We start from the raw sequence: 20,000 nt of genomic DNA on the forward strand, positions 1-20,000 counted from the left end.
AGGGAGAGAGAGGAGAGAGAGATCAACACCGTCTGACTGTGGAGGAGAGAGAGAGATCAGAGAGAGATCAACACCGTCTGACTGTGGAGGAGAAAGAGGAGAGATCAACACCGTCTGACTGTGGAGGAGAGAGAGATCAACATCGTCTGACTGTGGAGAAGAGACGAGAGAGAGAGATCAACACCGTCTGACTGTGGAGGAGAGAGAGGAGAGAGATCAACACCGTCTGACTGTGGAGGATAGAGAGAGAGAGATCAACACCGTCTGACTGTGGAGGATAGAGAGAGAGAGATCAACACCGTCTGACTGTGGAGGAGAGAGGAGAGAGATCAACACCGTCTGACTGTGGAGGAGAGAGATCAGAGAGATCAACACCGTCTGACTGTGGAGGAGAGAGATCAGAGAGAGATCAACACCGTCTGACATGGAGGACAGAGGGGAGAGAGAGTGCAAGTTTAGACTGTGAGTGAGTCAAAGAGATAAAAATGTAGGTGTGAGTGTGTGCGAGTGTGTGTGTGTGTGTGTGTGTGTGTGTGTGTGTGTGTGTGTGTGTGTGTGTGTGTGTGTGAGTGTGTGTGGGGTGTGTAGGGATGTAACGGTACACCGTTCTAAGGTGTACCGGGGTATCAAACGACCACGGCTCTGAACCACAAGCCTCTCACTGTAACACTGGGCCAGCGGTGTGTTGCGCAATGCTCATGGGAATAGCAGCGCAGGACTGACAAAACATTATAGTTCAATAAAGCAATATTGGTGTTCAGAGCAAAATACTTTTGCTTGTTTGTGTGTGTGTGTGTGTGTGTGTGTGCGCGCGTGTGGTGCGGGAGTGTGTGTGTGTATTTGTAGGTGTGTGTGTGTAAGTGTGTGTTTGCAGGTGTGTGTGTGTGTGTGTGTGTGTGTGTGTGCGTGTGTGTAAGTGTGTAAGTGTGTGTGTAAGTGTGTGTGTTTGTAGGTGTGTGTGTCTGTGTGTGTGTGTGTGTGTGTCTGTGTGTGCGCCTGTGTGTGTGCGCGTGCCTGCGTGCGTTTGTAGGTGTGTGTGTGTGTGTGTGTGTGTGTAAGTGTGTAAGTGTGTGTGTTTGTAGGTGTGTGTGTCTGTGTGTGTGTGTGTGTGTCTGTGTGTGCGCCTGTGTGTGTGCGCGTGCCTGCGTGCGTTTGTAGGTGTGTGTGTGTGTGTCTGTGTGTGTGTGTGTGTGTGTGTGTGTGTGTGTGTGTGTGTGTGTGTGTGTGTGTGTGTGCTACCTGTTTCCTCCCAGTGAGTCCTGTAGCAGCCGTGTGAGTTTGGAGTCTCTGTAGGGAACATGTCCTCCTTTCTTACTCTGGTCTCCCAGGGCGCTGATCACATTCCCCAGAGCCAGCTGGACAACACACACACACACAACACACACACACCACCATCATCATCATCATCATCATCATCATGACAAAATAGCATCAACATCATCTTAATCATCATCATCGCTGTCACACACATGAACAAAATATCACCTTTCTTCTTGCGCGCACACGCACACACACACACACACACACACACACACACACACACACACACACGCACACCTACAAACACACAGACACTAGGGCTAGGTATCGATTCGAATTTCAAGAATCGATTTGATTCCAATTCACAAGGTTCAGAATCGATTATCACGATTCAATTCGATTTGATTCGATTCAATATCGATTCAGTTAGTGTTACTAAAACCTGATTTTCTTTTTAGCTGTAACCTTAATTACATGACTGCCAAGTTATGCAACACATCAATACTAGGGCTGGGTATACTGATTTAAAAAAATGAATGAATGAATAAATCATTGAATGAATTAAAGAACTATTCATTCCTTCATTTATTCATTCATTCATTAAATAAAAGATCGATTTTGGGATTCATGAATCGATTCTGAATCATTTGATTCAGAATCGATTAATCGATTTTTTAAACACAGCCCTAACAGACACACACACCACACACACACCACACACACTTCCACACACTCCCACACACTCCCACACACACACTCCCACACACATTCTGGCTCACTGGCTCACATATAGGCAGAGCATACTTCATATCCCCAACATGTCAACTCTCTCATACATATCACTGAGCAGAGAGAGAGATGTGATGCCTGTCATCTCACACACACATTCTCTGACACAACCAATCTGTCTCACACTCTCTCACACACACACACACACACACACACACACACACACACACACACACACACACACACACACACACACACACACACACACACACACACACACACACACACACACACACCCTCACCAGGCCACAGTTGATGGAGATGCCCTCCCTGGCCCGCTCCCCGGTGGCGCCGGTGCGTTTGAGTCGCTCTGAGCCCGCCAGGTCCACGAAGTGAAACTTGGCCGTCAGCGTCTCGTACTCCGGCTGGGCCACGGGGGAGGAGCCTCCGTCCACGCCGTTCACCTCGCCGTTCACCTCGCCGCTCACTCCCCCATTCTCCTGGTGGAGGGGGGGGGGGAGGCAGAGAGAGAGAGAGAGAGAGAAAGATTAAGAGAGAGACACAGAGAGTGAAAGGAGAGAGACAGAGAGAGAAAGAAGGAGAGAGAGAGAGAAAGAAGGAGAGAGAGAGAAGGAGGGGGAGATAGAGCGAGAGAGAAAGAGCGAGAGACGGAGAGAGAGATACAGTAGTTAGGATACTATGGGAAGCCGTTTAGGGCAGGCCCAATGAAACCTGGACACATACACTGAACCCCTTCACCTACACCACTGAGAATCTCTGCTCCCTCCCCTGAAAATCATCCCCCCTCCACACTTTGTCTCTGCTCTCCCCTCTGAAAATCATCCCCCCTCCACACTTTGTCTCTGCTCCCTCCCCTGCAAATCATCCCCCCTCCACACTTTGTCTCTGCTCTCCCCTCTGAAAATCATCCCCCCTCCACACTTTGTCTCTGCTCTCCCCTCTGAAAATCATCTCCCCCCCACCAGACCCCCCCCCCCCACACTTTGTCTCTGCTCTCCCCTCTGAAAATCACCCCCCCCCACCAGACCCCCCCCCCACACTTTGTCTCTGCTCTCCCCTCTGAAAATCACCCCCCCCCCCACCAGACCCCCCCCCCACACTTTGTCTCTGCTCTCCCCCTAAAAATCATCGCTCCCCCCCCTCACTCTCTCTCTCTTACTCCCTCCCTAACCCCACCTCCCCCCTTCCCTCTGTCACTTTCTCTCTCACTCACACCCTTCAGTTAGAGGTTGGAGGGGCGGTTTTCAGTGGGCGGAGTGGAAGTGATTTTCAGTGTGGGGAGCGGGAATTTCAGTGCGCCCGGAAGTCTGTTTCAATGCGCCTAACTGCCTTCCGCTTTGCGTCTCCGGTCACGATAGGCTATACGGGGTTAAAGAACCGGAAACGTTAGACCCGCATTTAACAAGCAAATTAGAGAGAAAAAGGGAACAAACCAAACAAACACAATGCTCAAACTTTTCGTTATACTTTTTATCAGCTTTTGCCACCAGCCATTTGTTAGGCCTATTTCAAATGAGGATGTTTCAGATGTTTTCGTGCGCGTTTTGCGCTGTCTGGAAGCAGTGCAGGTATAGGACCCCTACCCAACTAGCAACTATTATTACGAGCTTGAGTCTCATGTCGGGACTGTCTTTACTATAACAAACATTGTCCGCCAAAGCGGTGTCCCGGAGGCGGCTTTGTTGGAGTCCTTATACGAGCACCTAAGTGTTGTCTTGCAACAGTTAGGCCAACGACTTGAAAATGAGAGAATCGCAGCTGCCAGGGGAACACCAGGACTCGCACGTAATGACGTGACCGCAGAACAGATCACATTGTGTGTGAATCTCGGTTTCAACTGGCGGCATCGCCTCGCTTTTACGGATGGATCGTAGAACTTTGTTTCGCCATCGACAACGTCTGTGTATTCCACCACATGAATAGTGGTTATTCCTCATCCAGTTATGGGTGGATGGAAAACTTTCAACTGAATGTTCATATTGTTCTGATAATTGTAGGCTATAGCAACATAAGAGTGACAGCTTTGACAGCAACCCAAACATGAGCTAATTCCATAACTGTAGGCCCACCATTGCTAGCCATGAACGAACTGTTGGATAGGCCTACTGCATATTTGCTGTGCAACGTATCCATTGTCCAGTTGTCAAATCGATTATGCACGCAGTAATATTCTTTGATATAAATGCAGATAGGCTACATGTGAAGAGACAATTGCTGGATTCTAATAGGCCTACGCTGTTTATGACACATCCCGACATTGAAGCATGAAAGGCGTAGCATAGGCCTACATTCTGTTTTAATTAAGAAATAAAAAGTCTGTAAACTCTGCCTAAAAGCATTTATTTGGTCTCATTTATTAGCTTAATTATTTAATACGTGTGGGTGTTTTCAATTATAATATTGTATTCTTGATACAAGAATGTTGACATTTAATGTAGCATATTTCAGTAGCAGGCTATTCAACACGTTGAATGAATTACATTAATTAATTAAATATGCATATAGCCTAGGCTTTGAAACATTCGTAGGCCTGTTTTCTTGCCTATGTGAATGAATATAGGCCCATAATCTGACTTGCCGTGTTGCTTAGCTCTGGTCCAGGCAGTCAGGAGCCATTCACCTTTCACTTTTGTCACTGTTTCCAATCTACAGAAATTGGTTATATTTAATATTATTTCGTTACTCACGAAGTGAAGACAGTTTTCAAACAATGAAAGACATGAAGTGCAGACATGGCCTAAGAGAAAGGAGGCGCAGTTGAACGAAACGTGGATATTGGACAGAATAAGCACTGTGTTTTGAAATGTTGTGGGTCAATCATGTAGCTGTAACAGAATATGCGCATTCCTATGTTCGTGCAGGGCTCGTATTTTTACCGCTATTATAATCCCTATTTGATGAGGGGGGGGGGGGGGGCTGTGACTCACTGCCCCCCCGATCAAAAAGTCAAACTGCGCGTATGTTCATAACAATCATATAACTAACTTCTAGTTCAATTCTGAAAGCGAAAATGTATACTGTCGGGAAGGAGTATGACGTAAAGCCGTGTCTCATTCAGCAGCCGTCTTATAGCCTAGGTCTGCCCTATACCTAAACCTAGACGAGAAGAAGCGAGTGCGCTCTTCCAGGTGAAGGACCATCTCTAGGCTACCGTTCAGTAGCCGCACACGTTTATTTTACCTAGGCCTACATGCTTTGTTTCTTACGTGGTTTTGATTACATTTTTTACTTAATTGCTATTTTTTATTGATATTTCATTGTTAGACCTAGGATGTGTGCACCGGAGGACAAAGCAAAGTAAGAATTTCATTGTGTGGTGTGGTGCCACTGTGTAACCCATGCACATGACAATAAACTTCTTGACTTGACTTTATTTTTGTGCATTTGCTTCAGCCCTTTGCAACCTCTCATTGAATGAATGAACGAAGACTTTATTCCAGAATCGGGTCCATATAAAAATATATACACAAATACAACAGATTAAGATACATGAAGGCATCGAGGCATCCAGTGTTTCCACAAACAAGAGTAGCTTCCTTGTATCACACAGTTTAATCTCCGCGAGGGCAACCATCTGGTTTTGTTGTGACTAACTGTGGACAGTAGCCTACATAGCCTACATAACATTCCTCCACACAGCATTGAAGGTGGGGACATTCAGTAGTCACAAACAGATAACTTGAAATAAAATGCATCATTATTATTAACTTGCACTGGAGGATTTAGCTGTGCTATAATTCGCTAGCCCTGGTCCAGTGCGGTGTACGGGCTCTCCCACACCGCGCTGGACAAGGGGGCTATAATTAGGCCAGAGATGGGCTGTATAGGCCTAACGTGGACTACAGTCGGCTCTCAACAGGATCATTTTAACATCATCTGTAGGCCTACACATGAAATGTGCGTGCCAGCATATTGGCCTGTGCATAAAGATTGCAGCACTGGCGCTGCACATCGTCATCACACATCAGTGATGTTACCCAAATATCCTAATTTCTTCAGGTCTAGAGAGCGATCAGACAATAAGAATGAGAGCAACTTTTGCTTCTGATCCTCCTTGGTTTAAGCAATAATTACAGTTTTTTGGACTGAATTTAATATCCTATTGTAGGCTATTCTTCCTAAACTGCATTTGAGAAGCGTGCTTCGGGCACTAAGCCTAGGCTACCTCGCAAAACGTAATCAGCGTTTGCGCAGTTTTTATTTTTGTGAACAAAATATCGACAACCTAATCACTGTTTGCAATGACCAATTGAGTAGGCCTACTGCTACTTTATGCATAATATGTTTTTTCCTACTAGCTAAAACGTGATAACTTGCTTGTTAAACTTATAGTATGTTCCGGTGTTATATCACATTCTTTAACCCCCTATCGTGACCGGAGACGCAAAGCGGAAGGCAGTTAGGCGCATTGAAACAGACTTCCGGGCGCACTGAAATTCCCGCTCCCCACACTGAAAATCACTTCCACTCCGCCCACTGAAAACCGCCCCTCCAACCTCTAACTGAAGGGTGTGAGTGAGAGAGAAAGTGACAGAGGGAAGGGGGGAGGTGGGGTTAGGGAGGGAGTAAGAGAGAGAGAGTGAGGGGGGGGAGCGATGATTTTTAGGGGGAGAGCAGAGACAAAGTGTGGGGGGGGGGGGGTCTGGTGGGGGGGAGATGATTTTCAGAGGGGAGAGCAGAGACAAAGTGTGGAGGGGGGATGATTTTCAGAGGGGAGAGCAGAGACAAAGTGTGGAGGGGGGATGATTTTAAGAGGGGAGAGCAGAGACAAAGTGTGGAGGGGGGATGATTTTCAGAGGGGAGAGCAGAGACAAAGTGTGGAGGGGGGATGATTTTCAGGGGAGGGAGCAGAGATTCTCAGTGGTGTAGGTGAAGGGGTTCAGTGTATGTGTCCAGGTTTCAGTGCGCCTGCCCTAAACGGCTTCCCATAGGATACTGTACCTTCTACACCAAGATGCTTTCCCATTCTCCCTCCATCCTTCTCTTGCTGCCTCACTTTCTCTCTCCTCCTTCCCCCCTCCATCTCTCTACCCCAATCTCCATGTCCCTCTCTCCTCCTCTCTCTCTCTCTTTATCTTGGAAAGTGGCTGCCATCTTGGAAAGGTCCCCCTCTCTCCCTCCCCCATCTCTCTCCCTCTTCCCCACCCTCTCCCTCCATCTCTCCCCCTCTCTCTCTCTCCCTCCCTCCCTCCCTCCCTCCCTCCTCTCTCTCTCTCCCCTCCACTCCTCTCTCTCTCTCCCTCACCGTGGTGTTGTGTTGGCAGAGCCTGATCTGGCAGAGCTGGATGGTGAAGATGGCGTGTGATCGGGAGCTCTGGGCGTTCATCATGGTTGAGGCGGTGGTGCGAGACAGGGCGCCCAGCTTCAGACACTGCAGCAGCTGCACACACACACACACGCACGCGCACACACGTTTAAACACACATGAGCACACACACATATTACAGTATTACACATATTACAATACTGTACTACTTCCTCACATACGCAATACTACTCTCTCTCTCTCTCTCTCTCTCTCTCTCTCACACACTCACACACACACACACACCTCCTCCTCGGAGCCGACGAGGCGTGCGGTGACCCCGGTGGTGTAGATGCTGCCGCTGCCGTCCTCGTGGATCTTGATGTTGGACTTCCTGTTGCGGACGTCCGGCTCCCTGGAGCCGTCAAACAGGTCCAGGATCTCCTCGTTGTACAGCTGGTACACACACACACACACACACCCACACACACACACACACACACACACACACACAGATAAACCATACATACACACACACACACACACAGACACAGACAAACCATAAATACACACACACAAACACAGATAAACCATAAATACACACACACACACAGATAAACCATAAATACACACACACACACACAGATATATCAACATATGTACATCAACACACAAATACATAGCACACATCATCATCACTGACCACACTCCATTTTGTATATTGTTTTTCTTTGTGCATTCGTATTTTGTACCTCTCTGCTCTGTCCTGTCTCTGACTGTCCTGTCTCTGCTCTGTCCTGTCTCTGACTGTCCTGTCTCTGCCCTGTCCTGTCTCTGCACTGTCCTGTCTCTGCTCTGTCCTGTCTCTGCACTGTCCTGTCTCTGCACTGTCCTGTCTCTGCACTGTCCTGTCTCTGCTCTGTCCTGTCTCTGCTCTGTCCTGTCTATGCCCTGTCCTGTCTCTGCCCTGTCCTGTCTCTGCTCTGTCCTGTCTCTGCCCTGTCCTGTCTCTGCCCTGTCCCGTCTCTGCACTGTCCCATCTCTGCTCTGTCCTGTCTCTGCTCTGTCCTGTCTCTGCACTGTCCTGTCTCTGCACTGTCCTGTCTCTGCACTGTCCTGTCTCTACACTGTCCTGTCCATGTTATGCACCATTGACTGAAAGAAATTCCTAGTAAACTGGCAATAAACATTTCTGATTCTGATCATGAAAAGTAGTATAGTCACACAGATACGTAAAATCACACACAAGTAAATCACACACACACACTCACACACACAACAACAACAATAACAACAACAACAGAGAGACAGTGACGAATGAAAGGGCAGAGGTCATAGGGTGTAGTATGACCTCCAGCCTCTAGGGGTCACCAATAGCTAGGATAAAGGTCACGGAGGTCAGGAGACAACTCAGCAGTTTACACACACACACACACACAGAGAAACATAGATATATACACACACACACACAAACACACAGACATATACACAAACACACACACACAAACACATAGACACACACAAACACACACTACCTGACTTTTTCTGATACCCCTGACCTGATCAGCAGGCTACAACTGAACTAACGACAGAGCAGCAAGGAGAGAGAGAGAGAGAGAGAGAGAGGTGGGAGAGGAAAGAAGAGAGAGAAAGAGAGAAGTAGATGAGAGGAAAGAATGACTGATGAAGTAAGAGAGAAGAGAGTACATACTGATGTGGATCTGAGGGGATGGAGAGAGAGAGAGAGATGGAGAGAGAGGGGGAGACAGATGGAGAGATAGAGACAGTGAGGAGGTAAGTGGAGTCATGTTTAATAGAATCAGAGCTGTATTAGCAGTCGATGGTCCCCAGGGAGAGCTGAGTGGAGACGGAAGTCTCTCACACACACACACACACGCAAGCGCACACGCAAGCGCACACACACACACGCGCACGCACACACACACGAACACACACGCGCACACACATTGGACAGCTACTATTAAACACTAAACAGGCAACACATCCTTGCACCAGGAACGCCTTGGCACCCACAGTTAAAGACCCATTACATATCATCCCTCCCTCCCTCCCTCCATCCATCCATCCACACTCATCCCTCTCTCCTCCGCTCTACTCCAGCTCACGGGTCGCGTCGGGACGTAATGGCCGACATCAATCAAGACCCACAATGCACGGGGCTCTCTGTCATCACGCTGTCACTTCCTGTTTTTGTTAAGCGAGGTTGATCTCTGCATCGCCCTGGTTAATGTCACGTCTTGTTAAGGTTAACGAACTACTGCACGCATGCACACACGCACACACACACGCACACACGCACACACACACACACACACGCACACACACACGCACGCACACGCACACACACACCATGGGAGAACGTGCACACACTCGCCGCCGAGCACGCGATCACCTTACGGTAGGTGAGTCTATTCTGATGTGTGTGTGTGTGTGTGTGTGTGTGTGTGTCCTCACCTCTAGGAACTGGGCGCTGACTATTCTGGTGTGGGTGTGTGTGTGTGTGTGTGTGTGGGTGTGTCCTCACCTCTAGGGAACTGGGCGCTGACTATTCTGGTGTGTGTGTGTGTCCTTACCTCTAGGAACTGGGCGCTGACTATTCTGGTGTGGGTGTGTGTGTGTGTGTGTGTGTGGGTGTGTCCTCACCTCTAGGGAACTGGGCGCTGACTATTCTGGTGTGTGTGTGTGTCCTTACCTCTAGGAACTGGGCGCTGACTATTCTGGTGTGTGTGTGTGTGTGTGTGTCCTCACCTCTAGGAACTGGGCGCTGATTATTCTGGTGTGTGTGTGTGTGTGTGTATGTGTGTGTGTGTGTGTGTGTGTGTGTCCTCACCTCTAGGAACTGGGCGCTGACTTTAAACTGGGGCGGGTGCGTGCCCGTGTCCAGCGCCTGCGCCCGTCTCTGCTGGATGCCCTGGAACAGCTGGTGCACCGCCCGCGGGATGATGCCACACTCCTCCTCACGCACGCTCACGTCGAAGCCGGTCCCCATGGTGTAGGTCTTCCCCGAGCCCGTCTGACACACACGCACACACACGCACACACACACACAGTCAGAGATACACGTTAGAAACGTACCCTCATATGGGCTCATGTCACTATTAGATTTGTGTGTGTGTGTGTGGGTGTGAGTGTGTGTGGCTTGGGTTACAATTATGGTTAGGGGTCAAAGGTTATGTTTAGGGTTAGGTTTAGGATCTAGGGTTAGGTTTAGGGGTTTTCTGGGGTTAGGTATTAGCATTAAGGTTAAGGTTAGGGGTCAAAGGTTATGTTTAGGGTTAGCTTTACGTTTTATGGCTATGGTTAAGTTGTGTGGTGTGGTCCCCACAAGGATAGAAATGCAAAATTGTGTGTGTGTGTGTGTGTGTGTGTGTATGTTTATATGTGTGCATGTGTGTGTACAGTGTGTGTGTGTGTGTGTGTGTGTGTGTGTGTGTGTGTGTGTGTGTGTGTGTGTGTGCGTTCCCAGACCTGTCCGTAGGCGAGCACGGTGGCGTTGTAGCCGTGGAAGCAGCCCTCGATCAGCTTGTGGACGCAGGCATGGTAGACCTGCTGCTGGGAGGAGCCCAGGTCGAACACGAAGTCGTAGGTGAAGGCCTTGTCCTTACCCAGAAGCACCTGGGGCTCTCCGGGCGTCACCAGCGTGCACACGTGGCAGCCCTCGATCTTCTCCTTCGCCATCTGGGGGCGGATCCTGAGGGCGAGGGAGGAGAGGCGAGGTCAGAGAGGGGTCGGGATCCCACGCCGGCGCGGGTTAAAGACACGTGGAACTACATGCTGGAGAGTGTTGTGTTAAGGCGCATGGTGTCGCCTCTGTGCATGAAATGCGCTATACAAATAAAGTTTGATTTGATTTGAAATCGACACGATGCAGAAGGTGTAAAACCAGGCTTCAGGAAGTAAACATAATATGTAGATTATAAACCGTGGATTTGCTCCACCTAAGCACTAAACTTCCTGATTTCACAAGTTAGTTCCTCTACCTGACTGAAGAGCTGTGGTCATTAGTTCTCAACCTGAAGAGCTGTGGTCATTAGTTCTCAACCTGAAGAGCTGTGGTCATTAGTTCTCAACCTGAAGAGCTGTGGTCATTAGTTCTCAACCTGAAGAGCTGTGGTCATCAGTTCTCAACCCGACTGAATAGTTGTGGTCATTAGAATCAGCTGGTTGTGGGCCTGAGTGTTGACTGTGTACTGTATATACGCTATTATACAATATTGATCAGCGGGTGAAATTTGTGCAACGTCAGCTCTTTGCTCAGGAACAAGAAGTTTGGTGGGATGCCCCTTTTGATCGATCAAGTCATTTCTAGACACAATTTCTGTCAGATCAGACATTGGAGAGTTGCTTTTGGGAACCTTATTATACAACAACATCAATAGAGGACTAGGTAGTTGGCATAGATGGAGGCTGTTTGTTATGGGATTTCTGTGCCAAGAACAAGACAGAGCTAATTTACGGATTAGGGATTAGGCAAGAGACACAGACGCTATGTGGAGGGTCGGGGACTAAGTTAATAGCTTTAAGCTGGGAAAATTCATGACCAAGCAGAAACTCTCTCCCACACATGCTTGCACATACACACACACAGGCGCGCACACACACCCACACACATATACCCCCACACACAAACTCTCACCACAGGAGAGACCACACCAGAGATACAGTATTCCCCATGAGCAGCTGCGATACACGTCTCAAATGTAACCCACACACGCACAAAGACACACAAACACGTTTACACATACAGTAGTGTAGTAAATATACACTGACACCCCACCATCTTTACCTCACACCTTTCAGACATAGAACCACACCCAACACCTACAGCAACACACACACACACACATACCATACCATACCATACCATTTTATTTATAGAGCACATTTAAAAACAACAAAGTTGACCAAAGTGCTGTACAAGTCAAACAACAATAATACACAAAGAACACATAGTAAAACATACGCAGTATGTCACATAAAAAAGGACAAGTCTCTTAGGCCATGTCAGGAAAACGCCAAAGAATATAAGTGAGTTTTGAGGCGTGATTTAAACACCTGCAGAGTGGGGGCCTGTCTAACATGCAGGGGTAGCTCATTCCAGAGCTTAGGGGCGGCCACTGCGAAAGCCCGATCCCCCCTGAGCTTCAGCCTGGATTTGGGGACAACCAGGAGAAGCTGATCAGAGGACCTGAGGGACCTTGAAGGAGCATAGGGTTCCAGCAGTTCTGAGAGGTAGATGGGTGCCAAGCCATTTAGGCACTTAAAAGTAAACAGCAAGATTTTAAAATCAATCCTAAAATGCACAGGAAGCCAGTGGCTACACACACACACACAGCCCCCCCTTCCCATGCTGACAACAGCGTTTTCCAGACTTGCCTTTAAGACCAGATGAACTGAGGAGGGATTGCAAAAGTGCATTAGGACATTAAAATACACCATCTCCACCACATGGAATACATTACAGTCCTAACCTGCCACTTAAGAGGGCCTTCAGAAAGACTGTTTGATTTGAGAGGCACCATTAGCCAGGCCTGTTGGCCTTAAATGCTGAATGTCATTGACTGCTAGGACAGTTAATACTGTTGAATCAGATATCTCTGTTGAATCAGATAATATCCCTGTTGAATCAGATATCTCTGTAGAATCAGATAATATCTCTGTTGAATCAGATATATTTGTTGAATCAGATAATATCCCTGTTGAATCAGATATCTCTGTAGAATCAGATAATATCTCTGTTGAATCAGATATATTTGTTGAATCAGATATCTTTGTTGAATCAGATATCTTTGTTGAATCAGATATCTCTGTTGAATCAGATATCTTTGTTGAATCAGATAATATCTCTGTTGAATCAGATATCTCTGTAAAATCAGATAATATCTCTGTTGAATCAGATATCTTTGTTGAATCAGATATCTTTGTTGAATCAGATATCTTTGTTGAATCAGATATCTCTGTTGAATCAGATATTTGTTGAATCAGATATCTCTGTTGAATCAGATATCTTTGTTGAATCAGATATCTTTGTTGAATCAGATATCTTTGTTGAATCAGATATCTCTGTTGAATCAGATATTTGTTGAATCAGATATTTGTTGAATCAGATATTTGTTGAATCAGATATCTTTGTTGAATCAGATATCTTTGTTGAATCATATATCTTTGTTGAATCAGATATCTTTGTTGAATCAGATATCTTTGTTGAATCATATATATTTGTTGAATCAGATATCTCTGTTGAATCAGATATTTGTTGAATCAGATATCTCTGTTGAATCAGATATCTTTGTTGAATCAGATATCTTTGTTGAATCATATATCTTTGTTGAATCATATATCTTTGTTGAATCATACCTCCGACGCACGTTTTAGGTTCGTTACTAAGAGAGAACAGAGCTGGCAAAGAGAGGAACTGTATGCACTCATTGTGTTTCTACAGCTGTAAATCAGTGTGTGCGTGTGCATGCGTGTGTGTGTGTGTGTGTCACAGCTGCACATGTGAGAGGATTGAGAGTCACTGAGTCGTCATGGTGGCTGAGCTGTAGAGCTGGTGTGTGATGGGCCGGTTCAGAAGGTTCTGGGCTGTGGGTTCTGGACCTGTTCAGGCCCGGGACGGGGCCCAGTCGTCTCCCGGGCCGTTCTGTGAGGAGCTGTTCTCCTCCGTGATGTTCCCCACATTTTCTCCCCCCGTGTTCTCAAGGGGGTTCCTCCCCATGAACCCTAACATGAACGCATGCAGAGGAACAGATGGCTCCCCTGTCCGTAAGTGACTGGGCCGGGTCCCCAAAGTGTGGTCCGCAGGGCGCGGTCCCCAGGGCGCGGTCCCCAGGGCGTGGTCCGCTGCTCCCAGCTGCCAGCTGAGGAGGACAGCGCAGCATTTTGTCAGCGAACCTCAACCTCGCGCGTCTATGTGTGTGTTTTCAGGTGTCGCTGCCCATTGCACGCGTGTGTTGATGTGTGTAAACCGTATGACGAATAAACCACTTTCTTTTCTTCCTTCATCCTCCTCCCTCTCTCTCTCTCTCTCTCTCTCTCTCTCTCTTTTGTCATCTCTTCTGTCCTTGGAGAGAATCCTTTGACAATTTTCACAGGATCCCACCCAATGGATTTAGTTGTAAATTTGATCAATGTTTTTCTAATTAGCCTTCTAATCCCCTCTCTCTCTTAAATCTTTTGCTCTCTCTCTCTCCCTCCCCCCTCTTTCTTCTCTCTCTCTCTCTCCCTCAATCCATCTCTATCTCTCTAGCTCTCTCATCCGTCCTGGAGAAGGATGTGAACCATCTGTTCTGGAGACAGAACCCCAGGAAAGCGGCCGGACCGGACTCCGCCTCCCCCCTCCATCTTGAAGTGCTGCGCCGATCAGCTGTCCCCGGTGTTCGCTGACATCGTCAACACCTCTCTAGAGACGTGCCATGTACCATCCTGCATCAAGACCTCCAAGAGCTTCAATGGCCTGAATGACCACAGGCCCGCCGCCCTGACCTCTGTAGTAATGAAGGTCTTTGAGCGCCTGGTTCTGCTGCATCGGAAATCCAACCCTGATCCTGGACCCCCCTGCAGTTCCCCTACGGGACAAACAGGTCTGTGGACGCCGCAGTAAAAACACGGTGCGGACGACAGCTGCTTTCAACACCATCCTCCCACCCACACTGGAGGGTACGTACTCTCCCAGCAGCGCGTGAAGCTGGGTCAAAATGTCTCAGACTCCAGGTCCATCAGCACCTGGCGCCCCCCAGGGCTGCGTCCTTCCCCCCCTACTCTTCTCCCTGAACACCAACAGCTGCACCTCCAATCACCAGTCTGTCAAGTTTTTGGATGACGCCACCCTCTTCGGACTCATCTACGAGGACGACGAATCCGCCTATAGGGAGATCGACCAGCTGCTGTCCTGGTGCGGCCAAAACAATCTGGAGCTCAACGAGACGGTTGTAGACTCTGACTCCATGTCCTCCCTCTCCCACTGCTGTCTGTTGTTCTCAGTATATCAGTTTGTCCCACCCCATCTCTCTCTGTCCATCTCTCTCACCCCCCTTTCCCTCTCTCCCTCCTTCTCTCTCCCTTTCTCTTTCTCTTTCTCTCTCTCTCCCTCTCTCTCTTCCTCTCATCCATCTCTCTCCCTCTCCCTCTCCCTCTCTCTTCCTCTCATCCATCTCTCTCCCTCTCTCTCTCCCCCTCTCTCTCTCTTCCTCTCTCTCGTCCTCTCATCCATCTCTCTCTCTCCCCCTCTTTCTCTCTCCCTCTCTCTCTCTTCCTCTCATCCATCTCTCTCTCTCATCCATCTTTCTCTCTCTCTCTCTCTCCCTCTCTTCCTCTCTCTCTCTCTCCCTCTCTGTGGAAGCCAACCCAGTAGAGTAGAACAGGATTGATGTGAGGGTTGACCAGCAGCACTGTATATCACATCAGAATAACCCTATGTGAATGAGCACACACACCTATAAACACACACACACACACACACACACACACACTCTTACATCATGCATTGCAACAATGGCAGTCTGTCAGAGACCACGGAGACAGAAAACACTAAAGCCATAAATAATCACTTCACACACACACACACACACACATACACACACACACATCTCCTACAGTATACATTCACCTCCGGCCATGACAGACTCCATGGGAGTGCTGTAAAATTGACACCCCCCCTCCCCACAGACACACACACACACACACACAGGCAAACACACACACACACACACACAGGCAAACACACACACACACACACACAGGCAAACACGCACACCACTTCAGCTTGAGACAGCAGCTCCCAACAAAAGACTAGATCTATAATATTGATCACCAGATCCATAACATTGATCACTATAACAAACATCACACCCTTATCACATACACACACACACACACACACACACATACACACACACACAGACACTGACACACACTCTCTCAGAGAGAGAGAGAGAGAGAGAGAGAGAGAGAGACAGCCTAGGGATGCACTGTACTTAAAAAAAAGCCTTGACTGACTTTCTATAAGAAGATGGATTGTGAAAGAGAAGGAGGCAGAGAGAGATAGAGAGATACACGAAGAGAGAGTCAGACAGAGAAAGACATAACTAGAGGAGAGACAGAGAAAGAGAGAGACAGACAGAGCTAGAGACAGAGCGAGACAGAGAGAAAAGGAGAGACAGATAGAGAGAGACAGAACTAGGGGAGAGACAGAAAAAGAGAGAGAGACAGACGGACAGAGCTAGAGGGAGAGAGACAGAGAGAGAAAAGGAGAGACAGAGAGAGAGAGAGAACTAGGGAGAGAGAGACGCACACAAAGAGAGAGGCAGAGAGAAATTATCGTGTGCTGCATTAATCCCTTTATCTATCCTTTATCTGTTCACACTAATAGGATAAGTTCTCAAAACTATCAGGGGGCATAAACACTGCTCTCTTCACTTGTGTATACACACACACACACACACACACACACACACACACACAGTCTGTACATAACTATCTCTATCTCACATAGACATCAAACACACACACACACACACACACACAAATACACACCCACTGTCAACACACCCAGAGCGACACACACGCGGTGTTGTTCATTATCCACCCTCCTCCCGGCAGACGTGTCGTGCAGTGAGTCAGAAAAAGGTTGTGATTTGTCTGTGAGCGGGAATCCTCTCATCAAGATCATGATCAAACCCAACAGAGCTCATTATGGCTCAAACCGGGGAGAAAATTACAACTGTTGTTGATAATACTGCTCCACTAGGAGGCAAGAGAAGTTAAACAACGATTGAGGGGCACCCCAGGGGTGCACACTGAGTCCCATACGGATCTGTGCAGTTCGGATTACCTTAGATTAGGGATGTACCGATGCATCGGCCGAACATCGGCATCAGCCGATGTTGGCCTTGTTGACTGCCCATCGGCAAATAAAATGATATTCACCGATGGTAGTGGCCGATTTTATGTCGCAACAATTACGGCTTTTTTTGTTGCAAAACGTAGCCCACCCAGCTGCAGATTCAGAGAAGATCCGTGACGTAACGCAAACGCACGTGTAGTTTGCTTTCAAATTAAAGTGAAATAAAAATAGGCGTTTTGGAACCATACACTTTATTTCTCTGGCACAAAAGGGGGAATAAAAATTAAATAAAATAAACATCGGCCATCGGCCCAGAATTTTGCAATCGGTGCATCCCTACCTCAGATAGAAAGGGTCGGATATTCTGCAGCTGAATAGACGCAGGAGGTTAAAGATCTCAAGTACGTTCTGTTGCTATGCAGCATCCTGCAATATTGCAATAGTGTTCGAATACGCGCCAGATGTAAATTCTCAGATGGGAAGTCATATAATAACTTACGGTGCCTCTTAAATTGTCTCCGATGACTGTAAACATAATTAATGGTCAGGACTGTAAACCCATTACTGGAATATGTGTACACACACAGACACACACACACACCCCCGGGTCCCACTCTCATCTGCAGCCGACAAGCTTCAGACACGTTTACTGGTAGCCATGTGTCTGACAGATGCCATCGTGTGTCCTCTGTGGCCTCGTATAAAGGGTCTACGCATGTACAGCTGGGAGCGTATGTCCATATGCCATTGTGTGTCAAAACGCTGTCAGTTGCACTTTACCTCCACTGTACATAAGGGAGAGTCAGTGCCACTGGGAGACACGTCTGCCATAGTGTGTCAAATGGTGTCAATTACTGTAGTTGCACTTCGGCTCCACTGCATAGAGAGGGATTATAGGGCAAGCGGGAGCCATTTTGTGTCACGACCGGAGTGTGTCATCAGGATGTCATTAATGTCGAGAATGCCGAGAAAAGGCTTAGTCTTCTAGAGAAAACAAGGTTAAAAAACATCCTCTTCAGCAGAATGGGATAGTGCAGCGATCGGTCACATACACACATTCACACACATTCACACACACTCACACACACACACACACACACACATTCACATTCACACACTCACACACTCACACACTCACACACACACACACACACATTCACACACTCACACACTCACACACTCACACACTCACACACTCACTCACACTCACACACACACAGTCACATGCACAGATGGCCCCCTCACAAATAATCACACAAATTGATAACCGTTGTGAGTGGAGCAGCTTTTTCCCATAAACTCGACTAGATTATGTCTCTAAACCAATGAGTCATCTGGAGCCAAATGGGATTCATCAAACAGTAAAACAAATGTCAAAACGACTGATTCAAAGAGAGGGAGAAACAGATAAAGAGATTAATAGAGAGAGATTGATAGAGTGAGAGATTGAGAGAGAGAGAGAGAGAGAGAGAGAGAGAGAGAGAGAGAGAATGATAGAAAGAGATGAAGGGTGCCAGAAGGAGACAGGGAGAGAGAGACAGAGAGAGAGACAGAGAGAAAAGGAGAGAAAGGGAGAGAAAGAGGGTTGTACATTTCCTCTCTTCTGTTGCCAAAACTCTGTTGACAAAGTTCATGAAGGGCCCCTTTCCCTAGCAACACAGGCCAGTGCGAAAGACTTCTAATGTGACACACTGTGCGTGTGTGTGCGTGCGTGTGTGTGCATGTGCAGGCATGTGCGTGTGTGCTTCTGTCCAGGTCTAAGCATGTATACATGCTGGTGTGTGTGTGTGTGTGTGTGTATGTGTGTGTGTGTGTGTGTGTGTGTGTGTGTGCGTGTGTGTGTGTGCATGCGTGTGTGTGCATGCGTGTGTGTGCATGCGTGTGTGTGTCTGTGTGTGTGCGCGTGCGTCCGTGTGTGTGTGTGTGTGCATGCGTGTGTGTGTCTGTGTGTGTGCGCGTGCGTCCGTGTGTGTGTGGTGGAGCCTGGACAGTCCCACACGGGCCTTCATATGCAAATGCAGCATTCCCATCAATAACTCAATGACTGACATGCAACAGAGCATCACAAGCCAGCGTTCAACATGGCCGCCAACACACGCCAACTGACAACACATCACTTCAAGCTCAACCTGGACAAGACTGAGCTGCTGTTCCTCCCGGGGAAGGGCTCCCCGCACCGGGACCTGGCCATCACCATTGAAGACACAGTGGTGACCCCGACTCGGACTGCGAGGAATCTGGGTGTGACCCTGGATGACCAACTGTCGTTCTCCGCACATATCACATCCGTCACACGCTCCTGCAGATTCATGCTCTAAAACATCAGGAGGATTCGCCCTTTCCTCACTGATGAAACAGCGCAGGTTCTCATCCAGGCCCTGGTCATCTCCTGCCTGGACTACTGCAACTCCCTCCTCGCTGGGGCCCCGGGGTCAGCCATGAAACCCCTGGAACTTGTCCAGAAAGCTGCTGCTTGCCTGGTGTTCAACCACCCCAAGTTCTCCCACACAACTTCCCTTCTCCGTTCCCTACACTGGCTCCCGGTAGCGGCTCGCATCCAGTTTAAAACTCTGGTACTAGCTACAGGGCAATGAAAGGAACAGCCCCCTCCTACCTCCAGGCCATGATCAAACCCCACACTCCCTCCCGACCGCTACACTCTGCTACCTCGGGGCGACTGGCTGCCCCGTCACTCCGAGGCCCCTGTGGTCGATCGACACGGTCACGGCTCTTCTCTGTCCTGGCCCCGCAATGGGGGAACGAACTGCCCACTGATGTCAGGACAGCAGTCGCTGCCCATCTTTTGCCGCAGGCTCAAAACTCACCTCTTCAAGAAGTACTACAACGATCCTCCCTCCTAAGCACCTTATTGTTTTTTAT

General features: G+C 48.1%; 1 protein-coding gene across 1 annotated transcript in view; it reads right to left on the reverse strand.

Moving 5' to 3' along the window:
* kif21b (kinesin family member 21B) overlaps nt 1–20,000 on the reverse strand; it is a gene marked incomplete at both ends in the record, with an annotated part of 83,600 nt that overhangs the window by 41,312 nt on the left and 22,288 nt on the right. The window contains 6 exons of the mRNA XM_084445755.1: nt 1,240–1,355; nt 2,292–2,465; nt 7,256–7,390; nt 7,562–7,711; nt 10,107–10,289; nt 10,745–10,967. Of these exons, the coding sequence (XP_084301881.1) occupies nt 1,240–1,355; nt 2,292–2,465; nt 7,256–7,390; nt 7,562–7,711; nt 10,107–10,289; nt 10,745–10,967 (981 nt within the window). The remainder of the gene's footprint in view (nt 1–1,239; nt 1,356–2,291; nt 2,466–7,255; nt 7,391–7,561; nt 7,712–10,106; nt 10,290–10,744; nt 10,968–20,000) is intronic.

The sequence above is a fragment of the Borostomias antarcticus genome (genome assembly GCF_949987555.1).
Source record: "Borostomias antarcticus genome assembly, chromosome: 11".
NCBI classification, from domain to species: Eukaryota; Metazoa; Chordata; class Actinopteri; order Stomiiformes; family Stomiidae; genus Borostomias; species Borostomias antarcticus.